This window comes from Ammospiza caudacuta, chromosome 1, assembly GCF_027887145.1.
Source record: "Ammospiza caudacuta isolate bAmmCau1 chromosome 1, bAmmCau1.pri, whole genome shotgun sequence".
Lineage (NCBI taxonomy): Eukaryota > Metazoa > Chordata > Aves > Passeriformes > Passerellidae > Ammospiza > Ammospiza caudacuta.
Window position 1 is genome coordinate 130838646 of NC_080593.1, and position 24698 is coordinate 130863343.

Consider the following 24698-nt stretch of genomic DNA (forward strand, 5'->3'; position numbering starts at 1 on the left):
CTAGCTATTCTAAAAGTCCAGCTGTGATGTTCATGTCTAAATTTATTCAGCTGAAATGGCTGCAGCAAACATTGCCTGTCTTTCAGAGTAAGACAGTGGCCTACTTCTCCCTAACACTGCAGGAAAACTCCACACTGCATTCACAGCAAAGGCAGCATCTCCCATGCTGGCTCTCCACAAGGTTATTAAGCATATTGTCTACAAAACAGACTTTACCCACATATCTTATCCACAAACCCTTCCTTCACAGTAAGCTCATGAATACTGGTCAGACACAGATTGGAGATCCATGTTTCCTATTCTGCCATCCCTTACAGTCTCCATAGACATGAAGATTTCAAGCACATGGGTTTGTCTCCTGAAAGAGTTTGTACTGCCCAGCATCATGAGGCCCCAGGTATAACTGGGATCTGTGACTACTTCTAAAGGATCCTGCAATAGATCCTTAGGAAGGTAACTAACTTACCCCTTTTTACTCTTCTTATAAAGTTTTGCAATCTTTTCAACTGGCAGCCCATATTTCTCAGAGATCTGAAATAATAAAAATAAAAGAAATATCACTAAAGATGAATGAGAAATATTAAAATATCACCTCTTACCTTACATAAGACATTAAAATAAAATCTCTGCAAACTTTGACAGGATAGCTATAGAGAAAAGTCTGTTACAACCATATCATGCTTTCATTTAAGGATGACTTGGGGAGCAAGAATCCTGAACAGTTTAATCAAAACCCACAACTGTCTCCATTCAGAAACTCAGATACTATAGTTTTCATAGGGTGTAAGCCATCAGAACTGCCCCAGCATCTCCTAGTGCTCTGCTCAAAGAGTCAATGTTCTTCCCAGCTTCAGATTTTACCAGGGAATTTCAATCTGATCTTTCTGTTGTTTCTTAATCTGATTTTTTTTGGCTCATAGAAGCAAAGGCTTCTCCCACCAGGCAGAAGGCAGACACATGGCAACCCAACAGGAGCTGATGGACTGATGGAATAACAAAAATGGACACATTTCTATTTCTCAAAGACATTTCAAGGACTCTCCATGGTGGTACTTCCGTCTGAAGTGTCTTCAAGGTACCTTTAATTGTGGGAGGGCTACCAACATCAAACACACAGAACTAAGAAGCTTCTGTATTGTTGGGAAGGTGACTCAGTCTAGTTACTACAGTAGCAAAATGAAAACACTGATTCACAAAACATCATCTGAATGTATAGATAACAAGATGAGATGTCACAGAGAAGTGTGTTATCAAGGTAAAGGACTTGTAAAATAAACTTCTTACTAAAGCAACTAAAACAATAAAGCAGAAAATACAGTAAAATTTTGAAGGAAGAACTACTCAGCTGACAAATTACCCATGCCAACAAGAACTTCACATGGGTGCTTTGGCATTGCTTTGCAACAGTGTACTAGTAACTTTTTGGGATGTCTATTCTGCAGTGAGTCTGTGGTGTGCTTATGAAGATGGTGTCCCTGGGCCCTTCATCTGAGCCAGGTTTGCTTTCCAAATTATGATTCTTCTTTGAGGGAACAGGTCTCACAGTTCACATTTTAGAAGAGGATTGTCCCAAAAGGAAAAATAGTTACAGAAAAATTACTTTTCCCCCTCCCCTAGTGATTAATGTTTTGTGTTGTTCTATTGCCAAGCAAAGTAAGTGTCCAGCTCTTCCCAAGTGAAATGAAGTTGCAGCTAAATAGCTGACTACTTATCTTTTGCATTAGAGAACTGAAATGCATAATTAAAAATCCATTTAAAGACTGGCAAACATCAGGCACTGTAAAATCCTTTCTTTGTGTTGGCATTCAGAGTTCTGTTGAGAAAAGGTATTTTAGGAAGTACATTAAAGCAATTATCACAAAAGAGAAAATGGAATGGATAAACTCAGCACTGAGGACAGATTCAAAGAGTCACAGGTTGAACACCAAGCATGGCTCCCATCCAGACAGCCAAGATTTTCTGAAAGAGAGAATTAATTAGCCTTTACTTGTCTACAGCACCTATAATAGTATAATTGTCATCGTAGCCCAGATGCAATTTTGTACTTAAAACTACCCCTAATAATGCACAAGGCTATCAGCCTGACTGGCATTCTATAGCAAAACTCCAAGATTCTGAAGAACCAATAAAACTTCTCATACACTGAAAACAGTGTCCTCTGACTATTAGCATACATCAGTGGCTAACAGAAAGGGGAATAACTGATGGGGTACAATAGACCCATCCACTCCCTAAGTTTTCCACCTAGCAGAGAATAAAATACAAACTGAATTTGGGTGACATTTGCTACTTCAGTTTTGCTTGCACCAGCATGTTTCACTGTGCATTTATTCTTTATTATCCTCTGGTCTTGCTTATCATGAACAGAATGACATCAGATAAACAATCTGGTGTTGAAGTTTTGTATCTGTGCTTCTGTTGTACCCCTAATTTTAGGTTTTCATGTAAAGCAATAATAAAAATGGATGAATTTCATCAGACATTTGAAAAAAATCCTTTGTAACAGGTATTGGAGAAAAACTGGCAGCCCAAAACTGCAGAAAGTGTCACAAGTGTGTGAACACAAGGAAATGATCTCCCTCTCTGGGTTGTTAACTCTGATGCCCAGTGATACTGTAAAGACCAGCACTTGAAGACACTTTTCACTGACTCCATGCAAATAAACAAGCTGAGTAAAACATTTCTTGCCAAGGAGGCTTAATAGCAGCTAATATACAGCATTCTGCACATTCCAGCATAAATCTTCCCTAGGACATTTGGCATACCTAACACTCATGCATTCCAAATGTTGCTCAAAGTAGTTTGGGACTCTGGGACACCACTTCCTACATAAACTATGAGAGGCTGGGCTGAGAAAGCCTTGCCTGTCACACTGCCTATGACAGGTGTAGGATTTATATAACATGCAGGGATTATTGAGCTTTGCAAAAGACTTCCAGCTGACTGAATAAGCACATTTCTCAGGAACCCCTGGGATTCAATCAATTATACCAAACAGCAAGCTGTGGAAGCAAGGCTTAAAGTGGGGGAATGGGAGAGCCTCCCTCTCCAGTACAAATGTGCTAAGTCCTGATGCAGAATTGGAGAAAGCATAGGGCAAGCATCTGCTAGGGTATCTCACTTAACACCCTCTTCTCAGAGTGTTTGCTGCCAGCACAGGAGGACCACTTCTTACTGCCAACTTCCATACAAAACTACAGGATTTCTCACCTGAACCCAAGCAGGCTACATTAAATTTTAAAAAGGTGTCTTTATTTGGAGCAGTATTTTTCTTATCATCTCAATTTTCCATTTGTCAATCTTCTGAGCAGAGATTTATTTCTGTTAGGATGCCTGAAGCAGTGCAACAGCCTTCTGAGCGCCACTGAAATACCTGTCTGGGTGTCCCTTTGGGCTGCAGTCCCCTGGCATGGCAAGTTTTTCTGATTGCACAAGCCACCAGAAATGCTCTCTGCTGGAGTCAGGAGACCAGAAAGGGCAATACCTGGGTGGGTCAAGGCATGTAGGAAAATGTCTTTGCCAGCTTATTTCTATTAAATAATCTGTCTGTTGCCCTACACTGGCTGGAAGATCACATATATATTGGCAGGTATCTAATAGTCTAAGCTAGATCTACTGAACTCAGCTGTTAACTTTTAATTATTGAAAGATTTTGGGAGATGCTTGAAATTCCCAGTTTGAACTGCCTTCTGTAATTTGAATAAGTATGCAATTTTGCACAATGTAAGACTGAGGTACCTACTGAGATCCACAGTTATCCTGACTTTGGATCAGGCTGAAATCAGGATGTAGAGCTGGTCAGTCACACATATATGCGATGTTTTGCTATTTTCACTTGATCAAGACTGATTAGCAAAAACCAAACATCTGAGTAGCTTCCTGAGACATGCTGCATTTCTGAAAACCAAAACCTCTAGATATTTGCCAAAAGAAAGATATCTGAAAAGGAATCTAATTATTAATTTGGAATGGGGGTATATGTGAGAATAAAATAAACATAGGATCTGAGAAAACCATATCATTAATAACAGAAAGTTAAGGGAGAAGTCAAAGATCAGGAATAATGACTAACAAAAAGGAAAAAAGAGGAAAATCCATAAACAGAGAAGGAGGGTATGGCTGAGGATCACTGGAGCTCCCTTTCAGATCTGGGGCTCTGTAATACTCAGAAGCTCAGTTCCTAAATTCTTAATACTGAGAATAGAATGACGCATTTAGGACATGCACAATTACGAAATTACATGATTTGCTGCAATGACTGTAGAGACAATATTTAAGAATATGCAGTTTGACAGCTTTTTGGCATTGTTTTATCCACAATATCCTACCAAAGAGAATTCAGATGTTCTAAATGTGTTCCTTCCAGTGAACTGGGACATTTTAAAACAGATCAGATTTCTCTGGTGCCGAAAACATGCCAGTGAGTCAGCAGCTGCACTGACTGAGGCATGCAGAAACCCTTCCTGCTTCTGCACCAGCTTTGTTTTTGTTACATGGTGGCTGGAGAACAGGCATGGAGAGGCACAGACTACTAGAGATAAAATATTCATGCTAGCTTGAACAGATTATAACATACTTTTAACTTCCATACAAAGACAAGATGAAATCGTGTTGCAGCTTACCATGAATCAAACTGCTGCCTCTTCAAGCAAAGCCTGGTTTTTGTTATCCATGTGCTCTGCCTGACAGCTGAGCTGCAGTCACAGCTAACAAACAGCATCAGCAGAAGCACAGTTAGGACATCCTTAGTGTGCCACTGACTCTCCTCAGCGATAACCCCATCTAAAAAGGTGCTTTAAGCAACTTCACTAACCCACAAATCTTTTTCTGCCTTCTGCTACTGGCCAAATATTGACCAAATAACTCAATCTTTACTGCATTAAAAGTGTTCAGTAAATGTAACAAGATACTGTGATGGTTTTAGGAGAGTATAAATATACACACTTCTAGCACTTGACTGAGTTCTCTAGGGGCATTTTCATCCATTTCCGTCTTCTCCCCTACAAGTAAACAAGGCTGGAAATCAACTCAGCATCCCACATGTCAATCTCACATTCCTCCACTGAAGCAGTGAGACAATGATTATTTTTTAACTCTTCCCTTACCAAATTTCATGAGCCATCAGCTCATATAAACAAGATTAAACATGGAAACAGCAACTCTTATGATGACAGCTAAACCTCAACTCAAAGAAGCAGCAAAGAGGCAAGTGGCAGGTAGGTCATGCTGTAAGTGAGGACTAGAGAAGGAATTTGAGACAACATATGAATGACAAGTCTGCACTGGTTCAGCACCTGCCTCTTACATGCTGAACAGCAATTGTACAAAGGCCACATGAAATTCCCACAGAAACACTGCATCCTTGGGCCTCTTCTTGGAAACCAGGCTGGGAATGTACTGACAAGCATTACAGGAAAAGATTCAACAGGCTCTGAACCATCAGTTCAGAAAGAAGCATTTCAGAAAATGAAGCTTGCACCACTCTCCTTCCCTGACACTGGTTAACTACTGCAATTCCTCAAAGCTCAGGTGTCCAATAATCAGCTCTGTGATGCTATTTAAAACCAGTAACCTGCTGATAACACTGAATTAGGAAAATGCCAGCATTTCAGGGTTCCAGAAAGCTTTAAGAAATGCTTTAAATGCACTTGAGAATGACTTCATCTTTACATAATGGTTGATGTCAATAATACATGGAAAGCCTCAAGATTTTCTTGCCAAGAAAGACAAACAATGTGAGGACATTGGATACTTACAGCTTCCATTAGCCCCTTCACTGTGGGTGATTTCAGCATCAAAGCATCAAACACCTCATCTGTCTCCTTCCTCACATACAAAAGCACTGAAATAGGGAAAAAAAAAATCATACTAGGAGCAGGTTCAGTCAATTGCACAGATGAAATACCCCACACTGAATAGAAAAACAAATATTAATCCATGACAGATAAAATGAACCACTGAAGATGGTTTGCACTTAAAAAGATGTACCTTTAATATCATCAGTGATCTAGACATGGACAATACATTGGAGTTGCATTGAAAATACAGTATTGAAAAGTTAATCTAATGTGAAAAATCTCTATCTTCCAGAATCTAAATCTCCATTTACAGAAGGAAGCTGAAAAGCACCGGGGCCTTGTCCCTTGGTTATAAGACAAAACACACAATCTAGGTCTTCTTAAACCTCTGTCTTGGCTTGTACCTCTCCAGGTTTCATCTAAAAGGCTTGAAAGGACATTCAAAAAAGGCAAGTCTGGGTTGCCTTTAGCTGTGCCTTTGAGAGCAAAATCAAAGAAAAGGTAAAGAAATAGTTGTCTCTGACATTACAGGGCAGATAACTGCAAATGGCCCGACCAGTATGAAATTAAACACTGGAAAAAATGAATTCAAAGTAATTTCAGACTTTACAGGGAAGACATTTAAGAGCACAGCTGGCAGGCAGGCATTTACCAGTGTGCCCACCTGCTTAGGTACCAAATGCCATTTCTGTTCCTCTTCCTCCCTCAGATGTTAGCTGCTAGCTGTCCACAGGCACAGTGCCCTGCCCTCTTTAGCTTTTGTTTTCTTCACACTTGTTCAGGTAAATGGAGGAACCTTGCTATAACATGGCAGAAGCAAAGCAGACAGGTACAAAGCATGTAAGCATAGACACTAGAAAAGTATTTTAGGCATCATCTCACATGACTGATAAGTAACAGGTTGAATAAGACAGGTTCTGCAATATATTTTGTTTCCTAAATGAACTGCCTTTTCAAATAGCACTGCTGCACATGAGGTACAAACACACATGCACTGTCATGTCTGTGGGACAAATTACATTGGTAACCCTTTTTTTTTGGGGGGGGGGGGGGACGGTATACAGAAATGGGCATCTTTTGAAACTACAAATTCTCATGGTCCAAGAGATATCTTCACCACGTAACTCAATAGATGATACACAGATGAACCAAAAAATTTGATGGTATTTTTCACATACAAGTAATTGTGTAAAGTTAATTCTCAGGCCAAAACTCTAGCAGGATGGACACAGGCCCATTTGTGGAGAATTGTAGCTCCTTTGCCCAGGTTTTGAAATGACTGGAAAAAAATAATGGGTAGTTCAGTTCCCTCACTGGGCCTAAAAACCAAGCATGCAGGAGGACAATGTTGGGTTTTTTGCATCTTTAATTCAAAAATCTGAGCCATGAAACTGCAACCACAGCATGCAGAGCCACATCCTTTTCACCTATATTTTGGCAACTCTTGGGGCCTGGCCTGAGAACATTGTTTTAATGGAGTTAGAAGCAGAGACAACTTTGGGTCACAACTTAACCTGTCAAAACATAAAAGAAAAAAAAATTCCACACCAGGAGTTAAATTTTACCATGCCTGATATGCTTAATCACATGAACAAGCTCTCACTCAATGGACTAATTTTACCAGTACTAACACTTATATTAATTTAGTAAATGTTTTCCTTGTGACTAGAGGGTTGTCCTGTAACTCCTGGCTTTACAAACGTCTGGAGCTCTGCCAGCCTTAACAATTACAAATACATCTGAAAGGAGAAAAAAAAATCACTTGGTCCAAGGTTAAACTTGGGTACATGACACAATCCCAGTGCTGAGCTTTACATCTCTGCTGTGCTTGGTGTGCCAGGCAACATTATACACAGAGAGAGAGAGGATTAGTAAGCACACGGGGGGTTGTTAGGCTTTTCTTTACCCTGACAGGTGTGAAACTCCTGGCTTTGATTCAGTAGAGTACTCTTCCACAAATGACTTCTGGTGACAGTGATGCCTTAGGAAGTCCCTGTCTCATTCGTATCCTTACACTCTCTTATTCTGGCTCATCTCAACAAATTTTCCTGGATGAAAAACTCTCTCAAACAGCAGATGTGAGTGAAAAAACAACACTTTTTTTTGAGTTATTCTTCAGACCCATCAGATCCCTGCCTCAGTGTACCATGCAGCCCCACAGCCTTCATGCTGGCAGAGCAGCAGAGAGACAGCCACAGTGGGAGGCACAGCCAGAGGGGAGGGAAAAGGGCTGCAAAGGCTCCACTGGGCTCAGCAGCAGCACTGCCACTGAATGCCTGTGACCATGTAACACAACTCATGTCCTCTGATCCTAGTGTCATCACATTCACAGCATCTAGATGGACTCACTCTAATAGTACAAATTAAAAGATTTGGAGGTGAACAAGGGGGAAATCTTGTACAAGGTAATGAGCTATTTTTGCCTGAAAGGTACAAGATAAATTCAAATTTGTCTGATCTACTGCCTGGTCATAGCCCTTAACTTTCTTGCCAGCACTGAAAACTACTGCAGACCTTAATATTTTTTAGATGTTAAAAAGATTTGTATAAGATGGGGGAAGATAAATTTGTCTTTAATTACTTAAGAAATAGCCCCAACACATCAAATTGCTGAGGGGCAAAGGGATGTTGTTGCACCAGTGAGACTTTTAGAAGCCAGGCCACTCGAATTGAGGATTTATGTGTGAATGCAGATGAACAATGTTAGATACCTCTTTTTAAATTGTTAACAACATACACAAGGAAAAATGAAACTAAGGACACAATAAGTCAGTAAGACCTGGGGCATTAGGAAGGTCTGAGCCTGGGCACTACCAGTGCTGTGACTGACACCCTATGAACAATGACTACAGTCTCTGTCAAGTAGTCTCTGGATAAAGATGTGGCACATCTTAGTCAAGGAAAGAAGGGCTGGTAGCTGTAATTTAGCTTTCCTTTCTCACATTTGGAGTTTTCGTTATTGCCCAGGCGCAAATTCCCTTGGCTGGCTCTCAACATCCTGATTGCTATGAATCCAAAATGTTTCAGAGTAGCTCAACATAACTTTCCTAAGAGACAAAAGCTACCCAAAAAAATTACTTTCTTGAAACTGAGAACTACAGAACTGGAAATCCACCTGATCTATAATTCAGCTGCTGGATTTATAATTAACTGCAAACTCCCTATGAAATCTGAAAGGGAAAGTGAATTGAAAACTTACTGAGAACTCAAAGCAGGAAAAAGCCAAGTCTAGCCAAGTAACTAGCTGTGATGCACATTTGGTACAGATTAACATACTTCACATTTCTGTGTTGGGCACTTGGACTTCCCTTAGAGGTCAAGGAGATGAAAGAATTATTCAAAAAGAGGCGGCTACCTGAGTGAGAATATAAAGAGCATTTGCAAATCCCTTCAGACCTGTTTTCTTGAAGGCTGCCCCTTAATATTTTTACTTCCACCAGACAGTGTTACAAGTAGGTCCAGAAGATAGGGGTGAGGTCATACACTTCCACTTCAGTTCTTCAGTGGAGCTTGGACACCTTACTGGCTGCTATTTACCTGCACTGCTCTCCTAATAAGACACTTTGGGATTACATTGCCTTTAATTTATATTTTAATGTCTATTTTCACATATCAGACCAGCTCCCTCTCAAACATTACACCTGCGCCCCATCTACACCTGCTCTCTAGGACTCTTGATTCTGCTGTACCAAATAAATCTTGAGAAAAGAGGCTTTCAATATGGCAATGCTGGGGAAAAAATACCCAAGCATTTTAATACCAGTGAATCCTCTGGCAAAGACAGAGTTATCAAATGGGTAGGCTCAGCTGAGCTGCACCCCACCAGCACGATCCCAGAGGCAAGGTTCCAGATGGCAGGAAGTTCACCAGGGCAAAGGCCACACTGGAAAAGCCTTGGCCTCCAGCCAGCATATCCAAGATGAGAGAAACACTGAACAGGAAGGGGAAGTGAAGACAGCATCCTCCAGCTTCTCTGCTTCTGTGCCTCTCTTGGATTTAATCATTTTACATAGCTTTGCCACCAGCTAAATTTTCTTTCTTTCTAATCTTACCCTTGAAATACCTGCAAGTCCTGAATGCTATCAAAACAACTAACCAAAGCAAAGGACAGGAATAGTCAAAGCAAACCAATACCTCCTTGCAGACAACTTCCTAGGCTTCCAGCTGGGAAACCCAGGTGAAATTGTAGGAAATGACAGTTCTTTATATAGCCCTCATGGCTGTCATCTTCTGCTTGATAGAGCCCTGATAATGTGAATTGGGCCAAGGTCTTGAGTCAACCAAATGCAAGTCCATAGTCAGTGCTAACCTCACATAATTAATTTAAGATTTAATTAAAAGAATCATATGTTCACATTTATTTCAAGAAGGTATCAGTCTCCATCCTATAATCTTCTATGCTTCCCCTGGTTCAAGCAGACCACCCTAACCAACAGAGAAACTTGGCAAAAGCAGGCTTGTGGGAAGCAATTTCTATAAAGCTCTGCTGCAACTGTAATAATACCCACCTGGGCAGTAAAAACAGTTAAGGGAAACAAACCCTTAAACAATTCTGTTACATCTGCTGGAATATGTCTCTCCATGTTTTATATTTCTAATAAGGTAGGAAATTTCTGATTTTATTCCACCCAATCTAAGTTTGCAGTCAGCAGGAGCTTGCCTGTTAAGGTCTCTGTATTTGACCCAATGCATCTTGCATATTTGCTTGTGATCCCAGACAGAACAGAAAAGATGAGCAAAAGTTAAAAATAGAACATCACAGATTTGCTAGTAGAACTTTCATAAACTTTGTAGCTTGGCCAAGAACCAAGAAACTTTCTAAGTTTTTTCTATACACTTGTGTCCTGATCCCTTCTTGAGAAAGTACAGTCCTTTTTTTTTTCCTGAAGCAATTTTTAGCATTTCTTAAAATGCCTCCTTATAGACTGCAGATACAAAGATCTCCTCTCCCATCTACCCATATTTGCACTAGCATCCTACAACTGACTTTGTCCAAACCACACCTGCCCCTCCCAGTTTGAGGGTTTGAGTCCCACAGAATGATTTTTAACCGCTAAGAATGGATTGTTACCTCTTTTCAGACCTTCTTCTTTGATTTGTTTCAAAGGGGAAGGACCAAACTCTTCCTCCACAGGCCGGAACATCCTTTTGACCAGGACACTGCTACTAGAATATACAAAACAGGGACCATGTCACAGTAAAACTGTTCTCACAGCAGAAGAGGAGACAACAGCAACAGTCATGACTCACTTTGTACTCTGGCAAAAACACCCACTAGATACTCATGTAGCACCAAAAGCAGAAACTGCAAGGATTTAGTTTTTGATGCTTATCTGAACTATCCAGGCCTCTGAAATTGCCAAGATTGACTGGCTGGGACAGGTGACAAGAAAAAATGTTCCAATGTTACACACTAATTTGAAAAATCCCAAAGGCCTTTAACTGCTTAAATATTGAGGGAAGGGGGGTGGTTATTGCTTGATGCAATAAATCCCTTTGTTTCTCAAATTCCACTGTAAGCCTTATGAAGAGCATCAGTTTCAAAAAGAAATAAAAAGAACCTCATGTTTTCAAGTCAGTGTTGACTGCAGGTGCTTGGCCAGTCCCTACTACAGGTCACTTTTTGCAGATTTATGGGAGCAGTTATGTTACTCCAGAATCTCAAACTTGAGGGTGTGTACTTGGGGATTCAAGCAACTTATAAAAGTATGGGGCTGGCACACAATGTGGGCTGAAGTTCAGCAGCCCATATTAAAACCCTTATTTCATGGCACCTCTAACTATCAGAGGGACTTTCATCAATTCTTCCAGTCCCTCCAAAGTCAGATCAGGAGTGCTCCCATTTCCAACCTTTGTCCTTCCCAGGTTCTCTCTTCTCTTTCTGCCTTCCTCTTCTGACACTTGGCCATTCTCTCTGCAGTTCCTGTATTTGTTGCATACATGTGTGTGCACTGCTAAACAGCTTTCAGGAATGCAGTGAAGTCCAGTGCTTCAATAAAAAATTCCCAGTTTTTAAGTTATTTGAGAACCCTCATGCTTACATAGATGCTTACTTCATTATCAAATATATTGTCCTCTTCCTGTATCAAAACTTAGGGCTCTTTTACTTGGAAATGTATTAAAATACAGACATAAAAAGCAAACAGTTTACATGGGAGAACATGAGGGAAGGGGGAGAAAGGGGTCAGTTTTATCTGATTTCATATTTTGTATCAACTTTCTATGAGTTTAAAATGTTAACTGCAAAGCTTGTGAAACAATAAATATCTTACCCTTCTCTCTCGTCATCCGTATTGTAGTAAACCTAGAAGGACGGAAATAAAAATCAATTATTCCCAAAACTCAGACACTTGCTTAACAGAATAACTTCAAAAGGGAGAAAAGACAACAAGTGTTTTGCAGTTTGTCATATGTTAAAAATCCTTTTCTTCCTATAACACAAACATCACTAGTTCTAAACTGTTATCTGGAAGAAGCGTGGCTTAGAGAAACTGTTGTTGAATATCATCTACTGGAAATATATCAAAGTTTATTTGAGAGACATTACCCTCTTCCCTGCTTTATATAATTTTCCCAATTATTTTACAATCCTCTAAATCAGATTGCTACTCACCTAAATAACCCCTAATACAGTTTAAGCCACAACACTCAAAAGCTTTTGTATGTATTTAATACTGTCTGAAAATCTAATTAAACTATAAAGAACAAGATTAAACTACAGCCTTAATGGGAAGACAATTACTGAAGGTACAGCTGAACATTTTTTGCACAGCTGTGGGCAGAAGCCCAAGTCCAGTTTTGTGGAAATCCACGTAGCTGAGAGTCACAGGGACCAAATTTACAGCAGCAGCAAATGCAGCTGACAGTAGCAGGGGAGGTATAAAATCTCAGTCTCTTGTCCAACACTTCACAGAACACTCAACCAAACTCCTCACAATGTGCCCACACTGCAGGTCTGCACCAACAAGAGCAGCAGCCCTGCAGCTGCTGAGCTGGGCAGGGCAGGGCAAGCCATCCCAGGCAGGTCTCTAGCACTGGCTCAGAGCACTCAGAGCACACTTGGCTCTCACTGGGAGCCTTCCCTTCTGAAACTATGCAATGAAAATAGCTCAGAGGTGTGTGTGTGCAAAGCTGAGGGCTCTAACTATGAGTTACAGCAATAAAAGACATGGCTGAACATTGCCTAAGAGCTAGGAAATGGGGATATCTTCCAGTTAGTTTAGAAAATTATTTACAGGATTATATATACTAAGGAATGTTTCCACCGTCTCCTGTTTTGAAACAAATCCCCATTCCAGCTTGGGAGAGTAAGCCTGTGACAGCTGTGATTACAACGTCTGTGCTCTTTGTGCTTTGCTCAACCACAATTCTCACTGCTTCAAAACTGACAATTCCAAATGGCCTGTCCTTTTTACAACCTTCCTAAAACTTTCTGATTTTTATGGATTCCCACAATGCATATTAGATTTCCTCATCAACTACTTGTCTTAATAAACATATGCATAACTGTCTCATTCTGGTCCCTGAGATGTTAATAAATAACACGTTCATAGTAAAAAAGTTGTCAGAGCTGACCCTCCAGTTCAGGCTTTCAACTTCCCAGCAGGTGATAAAATAGAAAAGAGCCAAGTTAGGAAAGACTTATGTTTACTAATGATAATAACTACCAATACTGAGTATTTAACATTAGCATGACAGAGTTTTTACTTGGAAGAGTGAAAATATTTTTTTCAAGGAATTTCCAGATCTCTAGCTGATGCTGACAGAAAACGGGTAGTGGTGTTTAGTGACCATACTCTTGACCTTTCTACACAGGTAAGAGCTTGGTCATCGTTTTCAGTTGTGACAGGGAGGGGGATCTCTGCTACCACAAGGTGGCACTTCATTTCACCAAGCCAAAGAGTACACTCAAAACCAGATTGTGTTTCAGTCACAAATCAACCTTATATTTGAAAGCAAAAGAATGACAGTACTGTAACAAAACAAGTCAGTTGTCAAAGAAGTCTAAACTCCTCTGCATCCAGAACTCAGAAAGGTACTTGCCTTTTCTAAGGTCCTCTATTAGTGATGTGCCAAAACTGCATTTACCAAAATGAGAGCTGAAACAAGTGGCCCCCAGGAACAGTTATTTACTTCCCTAAAACCTGCCCCAGAGCAGAGGCAGCCAAATGGCAAGTGGGCACCTGCTCATTTCATTATTTCCTACCTGTCCAGTTCTTTGCAGGTTTCCAAAGTGAACATCCGGTATGAAGAGAACGGGCTGGGAATCCAGGTCAGCCATTGTTTTGAAGAAGGTGATATCACTCTTTTTCTGCAGAGGGAGTGCACTCAACTTCCCTTCAGCTGCTAGGTGGATCACAAAGCACAGAGCTGTGAAGGGAGGCATGGTAAGCATGACTTAGCCCGAGACCAGAAAGGCCCATTTCACTCACCATTATTACATGAGGCTTGGGATGTCTGGCCTTTGCCTTTCTTCCTGTTCTGCTTTCTCTCTTCATCTCGGATTTTCCTTTCTGCTCCCTGATGCAAGAAAGATAACAAACAGATATTACCCAAAGAGGAATCACCATGAGCTTTGTACTCTGCAATGCCTGGAACTACAGCATCAGAAACACAGAAATGCTAAAAGAGAAACTGGTTACTTCATTGAAGACAGATCTGTCCAGTCTGTTGGGAAGGTTTTGCATGGATCACCTGTGCCTGAGACTCAGCTGGCACATCCAGTAGCTCCCAGAGCTGCAGACAGCAAGAGGAACATATCCACATGTTGGTTTGGAGGAGCCAGGACAGGCAGTGTGCAGTCTGTAGCAGGACTGATGCCAGCACAGCTTGTGCAAAGGGCATCCCAAGCCCAGTGTCTCTGCAATGGACAGAGTGCTCAGGCCAAATATTTTGTGTAATGGCATAAAACACCTGCAGGATTGCTATCATTTTACATAATGTCTGGGCTGAGGTGTTCCCTAAACTCTCCTCCACCCAATTTGTCTGGGGGTAGCATTGCTGCACTGTAGCCAGCTGTGCAGAGCCTTTGAGAACTGACAGTCCAAAAAGGCTGTGCTGACAGCTTGCCAACATTGCAAGGGTTCTTACAGAAAAATACAGGCATTTCAAACTGGGAGAAGCTCTCCAGAAATAGGAAAGCAATGTAGCACTGCCCTATTAGGCACCAGGAGCTCCTGGGAAGTTGCAGGCTTCCGTTATGTAAATACACTCTCAACAAGTTTAAAAAATAAAACTTGTTATTGACATAAAAAGCAGCAACACCTCCTTTGAAGTTCTCCTAATTTACTTTATAAATAATGCCTATCACATTGTGAAGGGTAATGAAGATCCATCTGCTCCCAGACAGTTGGCATGCAAGATTACAGAATTTTTTTCCAAATTAAAATTAGAAGTTTCTTGAATAGAAAGGGAGAGGAGGGAGGTAAAGAAAGCAAAAAACACCCACTCAAGATGGCAAAATTCACACATGAGTCAATGAACCAAGTTTAGAAAGAGTGCAAGGAAAGATGCACTCCTGGCTGTGATCTATCAGTAGATTTCCAGAGGCTGAAAGAGCTGGAGGAAGAAATAGCTCTTTAGGAAAACATGAATGTGTCAAACAGAAACACTGCCTCCAGACAGGTCCCAGTCCAGTTGTCACTCACCAACCTCAACCGCAGAAGCCAAGGGATTCAGAGTTGTGCACTTATCAAAATTGTTTCTAGAGGTACATTTGTAACCTTTAAAGCCACCTGTTCTTTCTAAGAAAGGAGCAAAAATACACACCCCAGCCCTGTTCAGCAAAAAGCACATCCTGAGAAACCTGTGCTCCACAAAGGGCTCTGCCAGGTGGCCACAGCCACACCTATCACTCGGTGCTGCCACTCTGCTGCTCACAGGAAACAGGATGAACCATCAAAGTACTTCACACACAGCACCAAGTGTGAGTTTTCTCTCAGGAAAGCAGAAACTGAGGAGGATCCAGCCTTTTATACATAATAAAAAAATATATTTTACTGATTTTCTGTAATATTCTTTGTAACCATGAACTTGGTGACACTTTACAGCTTTCTCTTCAGTCATTCATTCAAGGCAACACACCCCAAGATCTCTGGGGGGCAGGCAATCCCTGGGCTGGGCAGTCATTCCCATCTAGCAGTGTTTATTTGTGCCACAGCCACTTCACAAATGTGGCAACTGCAATACCCACAAAACTACCTACCAGCCCTTTTGAGCTTGGAGCAGCCCACAGGGCAGGGCCAGCCCAGCCTACAGAATGGATGTCATAGTCACAGGGATGAGACCACAATTATTTTTGCCTACTAGAGCATTTCTGCTGCATAGTTTTGAGAGCTGAGCCATCTGACACATACCTAATAAACCACAGTTTGCACATCTCTTCAGGACAGAAGAAATTACCTTTCTACTGGGGACTATAAACTATGCTGTGACCAGTGAACTAATTAAATTAGTTCTTAATTTTTTCATTGATATCTGGGTATAAAGTACTTCTGCTACTAATTATTAACAAAATGCAGCTTATGAATTTCAGCTGACTCAAAGTATTTTCTTCCTAATCCTTCAACTCATTTAGACTTAAGTCTTGCACCGCACTGATGCTCATGTGTACTCTTGCTTCTAGTTCCAGGCTAAAGCATTCCACATCTCATTGGGCAGGCACATAGACATAGGCTGATGTCTGTGTGCCTGCCCAATGAGATGTGGAATGTTTTAGCCTGGAAATAAAAGCTCTCTCCAAAGCTAAAGATTAATAGGCAATTAGAGTTTCTAAATACTCTATGATAATCCATTTTCTCTATGATGATCCACACCAAAAACAAGGACGTGTGAACTGCACATATTCCAAAGAACATGTATTTTTCAGGTTAAACAAAACTGGATTAATTTATTTTATTTTGGATCAATGTTATGGTATTTGCCAAGTCAAGTTCTGCTTCTTTTCAGCAGATAATCACATATAGAAAATCAAGTAGCTCTGAAGTCCCAGTTCTTTCATACACAGTGGCTAAACATTGTGCAATATATAAATATAAATAGGCCTGGTAGCAAGTTTCCCTGACAACCTACTTAAGGAATAAAAATTAGATAAACTTATAATGCAGCATCAGTGATCTGCACTGATGACTGCAAGGCAGAGAATTAGCACTGACAAAACAAGACGTGGACTGTAACAAATGCTTTGAAGATTGCCTAGTGAAAAACAAACATGGGCAAAAGATTGGATGACAAATAGGAAGTATGGTAAAGTTAAATTTGTTAAGTAACATTTACAGCCTTTGCAACATTTATCTCCATACATTTATGTCACAAAGCACATACTGGATGTTAGTTCACGTTGCTCTCTAGTTTATATGTAAACTAATATTAAAATGAAGGAATTGCCAGAATAAATACTAATTTATATATATATAATATGTACCACTTAGCTAAATGCAGATTTATTTTTTCAAAGATAACTCTTTCCACAACAGCTACACTGTGTTGCAGCTACAAGACATTAATTTGTCAGTGAATGTTCTTAAAAACTGGACACCTCCACCTGTGATTTATCTAAGTGAATATACAAATACATCCACTGGTTCTAAAGAGGCACCAGCACTACAGAAAGAAACATTTTTAATAACACCTCAGGCACAGAAACATTTTGTTCTTCCATGTTGCAGAATGAGAAACATTTCACACTTAGGGAAGAGGAATTTACTGTGCAGTACCACCAGGCCAGGTGATTGTAATAAATCAGGTACTTTTGTCATCAGCTTCTCTTTGAGGCTGTCAGATTGGGGCATAACAGAGCAGTTCACACTTTCAGAATATATAAAGATCATTATATGATTGCTGAGTGGTTTTTTTTATGTTCCTATAGTTCCTCTTCAATTCATCAGGACAAGGAGGTAGGCAATAAATAACAGTCACAGCTTCATGGCCTTCCCCAAAGAGGCAGCAAGCTTTGTCCATGTCACTGGGGGGAGAGCCACAGGCTAGCAAGAGAAACTCAACCATTTAGCACCACCTTAACCAGAGCCAGGGGTTTATTTTGACATCTTGGAAAGATGAGGATACCCAGCCACACCAGCTATCTTCCTCTGAGGACGTTGAATTCTCCCAGTGCCACCAGCAAGTGGAAATTCTCCAAACATTTATTTACTTACAAAAGCCCTGTGACAAATGGATGTTGGTAAAGATCTGGCAACATAAGTTTGGGGAGAAGCAAGAATTTGTCTTTTACCTAGTGCAAATTAGCACAAACTGTCATGTGCATTGACCTCAGTAATTTTCATTTGCTCAAGTCACTTTCACACCTGCATTAACTTAAAAAGCTCTACATGTGTGTATATATTTATATTAAACACATATACAGCCTATTATCAATACCCTTGAGCCCTTCAGTTTCCACTTCCAATTTCTGATGTGTATAACACTTTAACTACCCCGTGATCTCTCCTACTTTGAGACAGTTTTGATTAATAGACTCAACATTCATTTCCTGCTTTTTTGTCTGGATACTTGAAGCTCCAATTAAGCCAATAGCTGCAATGAACATTTATTATTCAAAATCTCCACCAGTTGTATCTAGAGGTCACCCTTGATGAGTTTGTGCTCTGAATTTCCTTCCTTTTTTTAAATAATTCAAATTTCTCTTATTGCGCTTCAGAAACAGGTAGATGAAAACAACTTGTTACTTTGATATTTACTGAGCTTTTAAGATCCAGCTGTAGCTTCAAATCTCTCAATATTTGACATTCAAAGTTACAATTAAAAGCATAGCATTTTGGCTGCAAAAAGACCTCAGTGCAAACATTTACATTCATTACTTCCAAAGATTTTCCTCCACTAACACAACTGACTGATCAGCCCTCAAGATGTCAAAACGGCAACAGGGGAATGAACTGAAAAGGGGGAAGGAGCAGCAACACAGAGACCTGAAACAGTTGAACTCTTACCCTTTCCATTAAAAAGTTAATGTTATGTTTTGCCTGGGGCATGGCCTTTTGTCTTTCTATTCCCACCTGTAGGATGGCAAGACTAATTTGGATAAAATTCCAAGTCACTTAAATAGATGTAGGATCCTGAATCCCTGAACCTTGACTAGAATCCAGGCATCAGCTCCCCTATGAAAGATGTTTCTCGGCATGGAGAAAGTCATCAGCTGACAGATGCTAAACAAAACTGAAAAGTGGTCACACTCTCTTTGAAGTATCATCACTGACATTTCTGAGGAACTGTTTCTATCTGGTGATATACACTGCTGACCATGACACTGTCTAATTCATTCAGGCATGATCTATGTCTGGGTGGTGAAACATCTTACTAGTCTCCACAGAGGAGCAGTCATACCTACAGCAAAAAAACAAAATTTTGCTTAAGAGGGTGTGAACACATACAAAAAAATAGTTACTGAATTACAAAATGGGAATGGCTAATATATTTTTTGTATTTTACTTTTGATAAGAAAATCCTAGCAACATAAGAGTTTCTAAAATAACTGTAAGTAAAGCAGGGGGAAAACCCATCAGCTGTGTCACTGGAATTTGCTGGTTTCCATTGCATTATAAAAGGGAGCTTGGCAGACCCTCACTGAAAAGTGCATTTTTTCTGTCAGAGAAGCTGATATGAAGTTTATCTATCTATCCTGGCTGTCAGAAGGGAGGACATCAACAGACTGCCACTTATGTGAGTGAGCCTGTGATCAGCACTGACCTTCCAAATAGAGATATTTGCATTTGTATTTTCTATTACTTTATTGATATTCCACAATCATGACCTGTAACAGGCTATCCTTAAACAGTCCAACTATTGCTCACAAGCTGAGAAATCAGGGCCAAAAAGGCTGCAAAGCAGTAAAATAATGACATGATAATCAGTTAGATTTGTGATACAGCTGGACCAAATGCTATGATGAAATACAATTCTTTAAGGGAAGAAGCAGCGTTTAATTAGGTCTAAAATACAGCAACAATAAACTGCCTAACAAGATTCCTCCTTTATCCATGGTAACTGTGCTTTGCACTTACCTTGTCACAAAAAACCTTGATCTGGCAGTAGGCTCGGTGGATAGGTTTATTGCTGCGGTTGTTGTAGCTGTAAGTATCGATCTGAATCATCAAAGGAAGCCCTTTTACTCCTTTTTGTGAGGAGAAGTCTGTGCTCAAGCAATTCACTGTGATGAAAATCTGTGTGCCAGAGAGATTACTTTTTAAAATGTGGTGCAAACAACAATTAAACTTCCAGAAATACATAACAAGAAATGGGAAAATAAAATAAAAAGGTTTTAATTCACCTATGATGCACGCTCTGGCAATTCACACATTTATCCTCCACTTCTGTCCAGCAAAGACACTCTATCCTGGGAAGAACAAACTTGAAAGCCATATTTTGCTGCTTCAGTTTGGATCAGAAGCTCACATTTGAGGTGAATCATTTGGTTCTCCCAACTTATCATGCTTTGGTTCATACCAGAGGCTCAGAATACACGAACTAGATTCTTTTTGGAAGAGCCAGACCAGAAAGATACGTTCCAGGAGCACTCAGATCCTCCAGTTGCTCATAGTTGCTTAGTTCATGGGAACTGACTAAAGATAATCTGAGATAAAACCTCCTAAAACGTGCCTTATGTGGATGTCAGGTCTTTAGCCCTTACTTGTTCCACTCCTCAACCCTGCTCTGTATGTTTGCACTATTTGTTGATACAGATCATCTTGCTTCACCCTTTCCAGCTGCCTTAGGTATGGCTTGCTCATCTGACAGCTCATTCAAATTCAGTGGGACAAAGATAAACTCTACTCCTTTTATTTTAAACATTTTCTTCACATCTCATTGACACTACTGCTTTCTTCATCCCATCAATAGATACTCCTGTATTTCACTTTAAGGGCCCTTCACAGTCTTTCCTCCTTTTTAAAGATGCACCTCACCCTGTGTTTCAAACTGGGAAGGAATTTTTCAAATATTCATAAAACTACTTCCTACCTCTTCTCAGAAGTTCTCTTTGTTCCACAGCATCCACATACCTTGACACTGCATTCAGAGAGTCACAGAGTCATCTGAGCTGGAAGGGACTGGGAAGCATCATCATGCCCAGCTCTTAATGGCCCACCCAGGGATGGAACCCACAACCTCAGCATTAACCAACTGAGCTAGCAAGTCCCCTGCTTGCCTGCTTCAGAAATCCATCTCTTGCTCTCCTTCTACAACAAAAACTTACAACTTGATAGCCACTAATCATCTCCCTCTCATTAACTCAGTTGGCACCATAGGACAAGGTGTGTGTCATCTGTACAGGACCTGGGAGTCTTCTCCCACCACCAAAGTCTTCCAAGGACTATTCTGATGTAAAGCAAACATTATGAACTGAAATACCACCAATAGCTTTCAGTCAGGATGGCATTCATAAAACACAAGAGAAGAAACTAGATTAAAAATCTAATTTTCAGCCCAGTGAGGAATATGTGCATTACATAATAATTTGGGGCAATTGTGTATTAACTTGATTCTACTTTTCACTTGCCCTTAGTTTAAAAAGCAACAACAAAACACCAAACAAAACAAAACCCCAAAAGTGAGAACCAAGGAAAAGGACTGAGAAAACCAGCAGTACATACTCCTGAACCAGGAGGATGTGAAACCTGCCCCAGAAGAATAAGGGGGCTCAGGAAAGAAGAGATCTCAAACTGGTCTCTCAAACAGACCTAATGCACCCCTCACAGGGCAGAGAAGAGGGCAGCAAACCCCTGGGATCTGGGAGGATTCCTGAAGGAAGAACATGAAGGACATCCCTCCCCCCTCCCCCTCCATTCCACAAACAGGGAAAATAAATCAACAGCATGAGCGAGGAGAATGCACATCCCTAAGAAAGACAACTGAAAATAAAGAAGGGCTCCAGCAGGGCTGGTGGGGGATACTTTACCCTCCTGGCAGAAGTTAACATTACAGTCAGGGTCTTTATGATGGAGCCAGAGCTGCTTGTTTGCCTGACTGAGCTAATGGCCCCTCCTCTCTGCTTCTGATTGTATCGCAGAGCTGCATTTACAAATGAAATAGTTGAACTTTAACTGCCGAGAGAAGAGGGAGGCAGGGAAAGGCCCTAGGTGAAACTCTGATTTTGAAGCTGATAGTGTTATTTCTGTTTCAAATTACAAGTTGATCTCCTCCAGCCCCAAAGATAAGTGTAGACACAGTGAATACCCTCTGAAATACAACAGCCTGAATTTTCATTTGCCTTCAGAATCATTTATAGTGTCAGGGCAATGGTTTAAAGTGTGTGTGAACACACAGTAGTGGAAGGAAGCCTAGCATAAAACAGAATCTGGTCACCCTATATTTTAGCCCATACTTCTGCACAGATCTTCCAAAATGTACATTCAAATGTGAGAAGACATGCAGGCTTTGCATCTATCTAGCAGTTTGTACTTCTTCCACCCTTGCTGCACACTCAGCTGAGAAGCAAAAAAGATCTTGTCCCATCTAAATCGACTACATACATTGTGTCATCTCTTCCACTGCCTCCACAATCACAGAACAGAGTAGGAACGGCTGGGGAAGACAGACTTTACGCTTTCAAGAGTCCCCACACAGCAATAACAGATTATTCAGCATGAATAATAGATAGCTGCTGTAAGACTCAATATCTTGTCCTGACACTGTAATACATCAGGATCTCTCTGAGGAGCAATGACTGTACATTCATGCACATGAAGTGTACTACACTTTCTGTCATATCATTTGCACCTCACAGACAGACAGATGGATTTGAATTAACACAAATCATTGATAGTGGGGAAATTTTCTGTCTCCATGCAATGTTCTATTAGCTTTCCTGTAAAGCACCACACTGACTTTGGATTTGGAAAACACAGGGGTGTATAGAGGGAAAGGAAAGAGGGCATAACTTCTGTTTTTATTTTAGGGAGCTTCTTCTTTGCATGACTAAAGATTTGCACCAGTGCAGCAGGCTACTATGGTGAAGAGGACCTGAAGAAACATCTGAACAGTCCCCTTCTCTCTCCCCTGGTCTGACCAGAAACCACCTTCCCAAAGCAGTCACCTGCTCTGAGCAGCACTGATTTCAGCCATTTGTCCAAACACATCCTGCTTTGCTCTTTGCAACTCTCATCTTCCCCCTCTTTCCAGCTCCCGTCAAAAATGCGTGCACCCCCACTCATGATGAGACAAGGGTCAAAACAGCTCCATGGGCAGCCACAAAATGGAGAGCTATTCTACTTTTCTTAGAAGATATCCAGATTTAAGATCTCCTTTGCTGTGGTATTTTGCATAGTAGATTTAACATGGTTAGAAAATGTAGAGTTAAGTAGAAATTACAGTAGCAGGAAGAGAAATCACTGTCTCCCTCCTAATCCCTGTCTACACTTGTCTTAGAACTGTATTAATAAAAGTTAGTATGATTGTACCCAAATTCAGACGCAACTTTTTTTTCCTGTGCAAACTGGATTTTAGCAATGTTTTGCTATCTGGAACACATTGTATAATTGTCATTATAGTGATGTCTTTTTTTTTTTTAATGTCAGCATATCTTAGATTAGAGCAATTAATGGCAGAGTTCCACCCATCTAGTCTCCAGCTCAGGCATGCCATTAGCAATTAAATACTAATTTAGAGAAACATTTGGTGCTGAGAAAGTTTCACAAGTGGCCCAAGATAACAACAGCTCTTCTATTTGTTATAGATCACGTCTAGAAAAAGCACTCTGTCTTTTGGGGACTACTCCTCCACGGTGTAGCTGCTATTATAAGAATTACTGTTTGTTAAATACTGCAGCATAATTAGGGATGTACAAGACACAAACACAGTAAGCTGCCTTAAGGGAAAGCAAGGCTCAGAAGTGCATTTCCCTTTTTATCATTTAATTCAGCCAACATGACTCTTGCTGCAGTCTCTCAGCTTATACACTAAAGGTCTACAGCTATGAAACTTCTAATATAAGCCTTTTATTACTATTTACATTTCTGGCTCCCATTGTCTCAGAAACTGCCAAGGGCAGAAGGGAGGCACAAAATTATAAACTTAAAGCAATTTCTCTACTGAATACTGGCAATACATAGAACCCTGGTGATGGGTCTCTTAAAAGTCTGCTTTAAAAGGTTCCTCCCTCCAGACCCTAACAACAAAGAGTTAACTGACTCATCTCTCAAATGACTAACATCAATCCCATCATTCCTCACACACACAGAAAGTGTGGGTCTGTAGTTTCTCCTACCAGCCGTTACCTTATAAATCCCACACAAAGGTAAGACCTTTGTTTTATTTCAATACAAATGTCTCCAGCAAATGTTTACACTACTCTTTTGAAGCTTCCTCAACCCACACCACACCCCGGCAACTACATAAAAATGCCATTTGCTTTGAATCCCAGATGCATACTTATCAAGCCATTTGTATACACTGAATTTCCACATTATGTGCTACCACAGGTTAACTCTTCTCTAATGTATACACGTGTGTGTGTGCATGTCTCACATCTATATATACACTCATATATATATATGCACACTTGCACACACAGACATGGTTTATTAAAGTAGCTGCCAAGTCTAATCCTACATAATTTCTGCTACTAACTCCCCAGAATGAAGCATCTTTTCTTTCAACCTCTACATTTTTAGAGTAGAAAAGACATTAATTTCCTTCCCAATTAAATTGATGTAACTTGAGAAGGAAAGTCACGATTATGGAAAAAAAAATCTTATACTAGTCAAAGCCTGGCCTAAGTATCACTAACAATGTTTAAGAAATATGGATTGCCACAACACAAATTACTGCTAGAGATAATGCTGTTCTATAAACTTGATTTTGCCATTGTACCCACTGGAATTGGAGCTCACTTTGGCCCACAATATCCAAGAACCTAATCCGGCAAATCAGTCACTCTTTGAAAACAGCTTA

General features: G+C 40.4%; 1 protein-coding gene across 1 annotated transcript in view; it reads right to left on the minus strand.

Annotated features, from left to right (window-relative positions):
* Positions 1–24698, minus strand: part of GRHL2 (grainyhead like transcription factor 2) — a 64868-nt gene that overhangs the window by 4945 nt on the left and 35225 nt on the right. The window contains exons 9-15 of the mRNA XM_058803025.1: positions 19814–19972; positions 14231–14318; positions 14005–14144; positions 12071–12102; positions 10870–10964; positions 5757–5842; positions 467–531 (exon numbers count right to left, since the gene is read on the minus strand). Coding sequence (XP_058659008.1) covers positions 467–531; positions 5757–5842; positions 10870–10964; positions 12071–12102; positions 14005–14144; positions 14231–14318; positions 19814–19972 — 665 coding nt within the window. The remainder of the gene's footprint in view (positions 1–466; positions 532–5756; positions 5843–10869; positions 10965–12070; positions 12103–14004; positions 14145–14230; positions 14319–19813; positions 19973–24698) is intronic.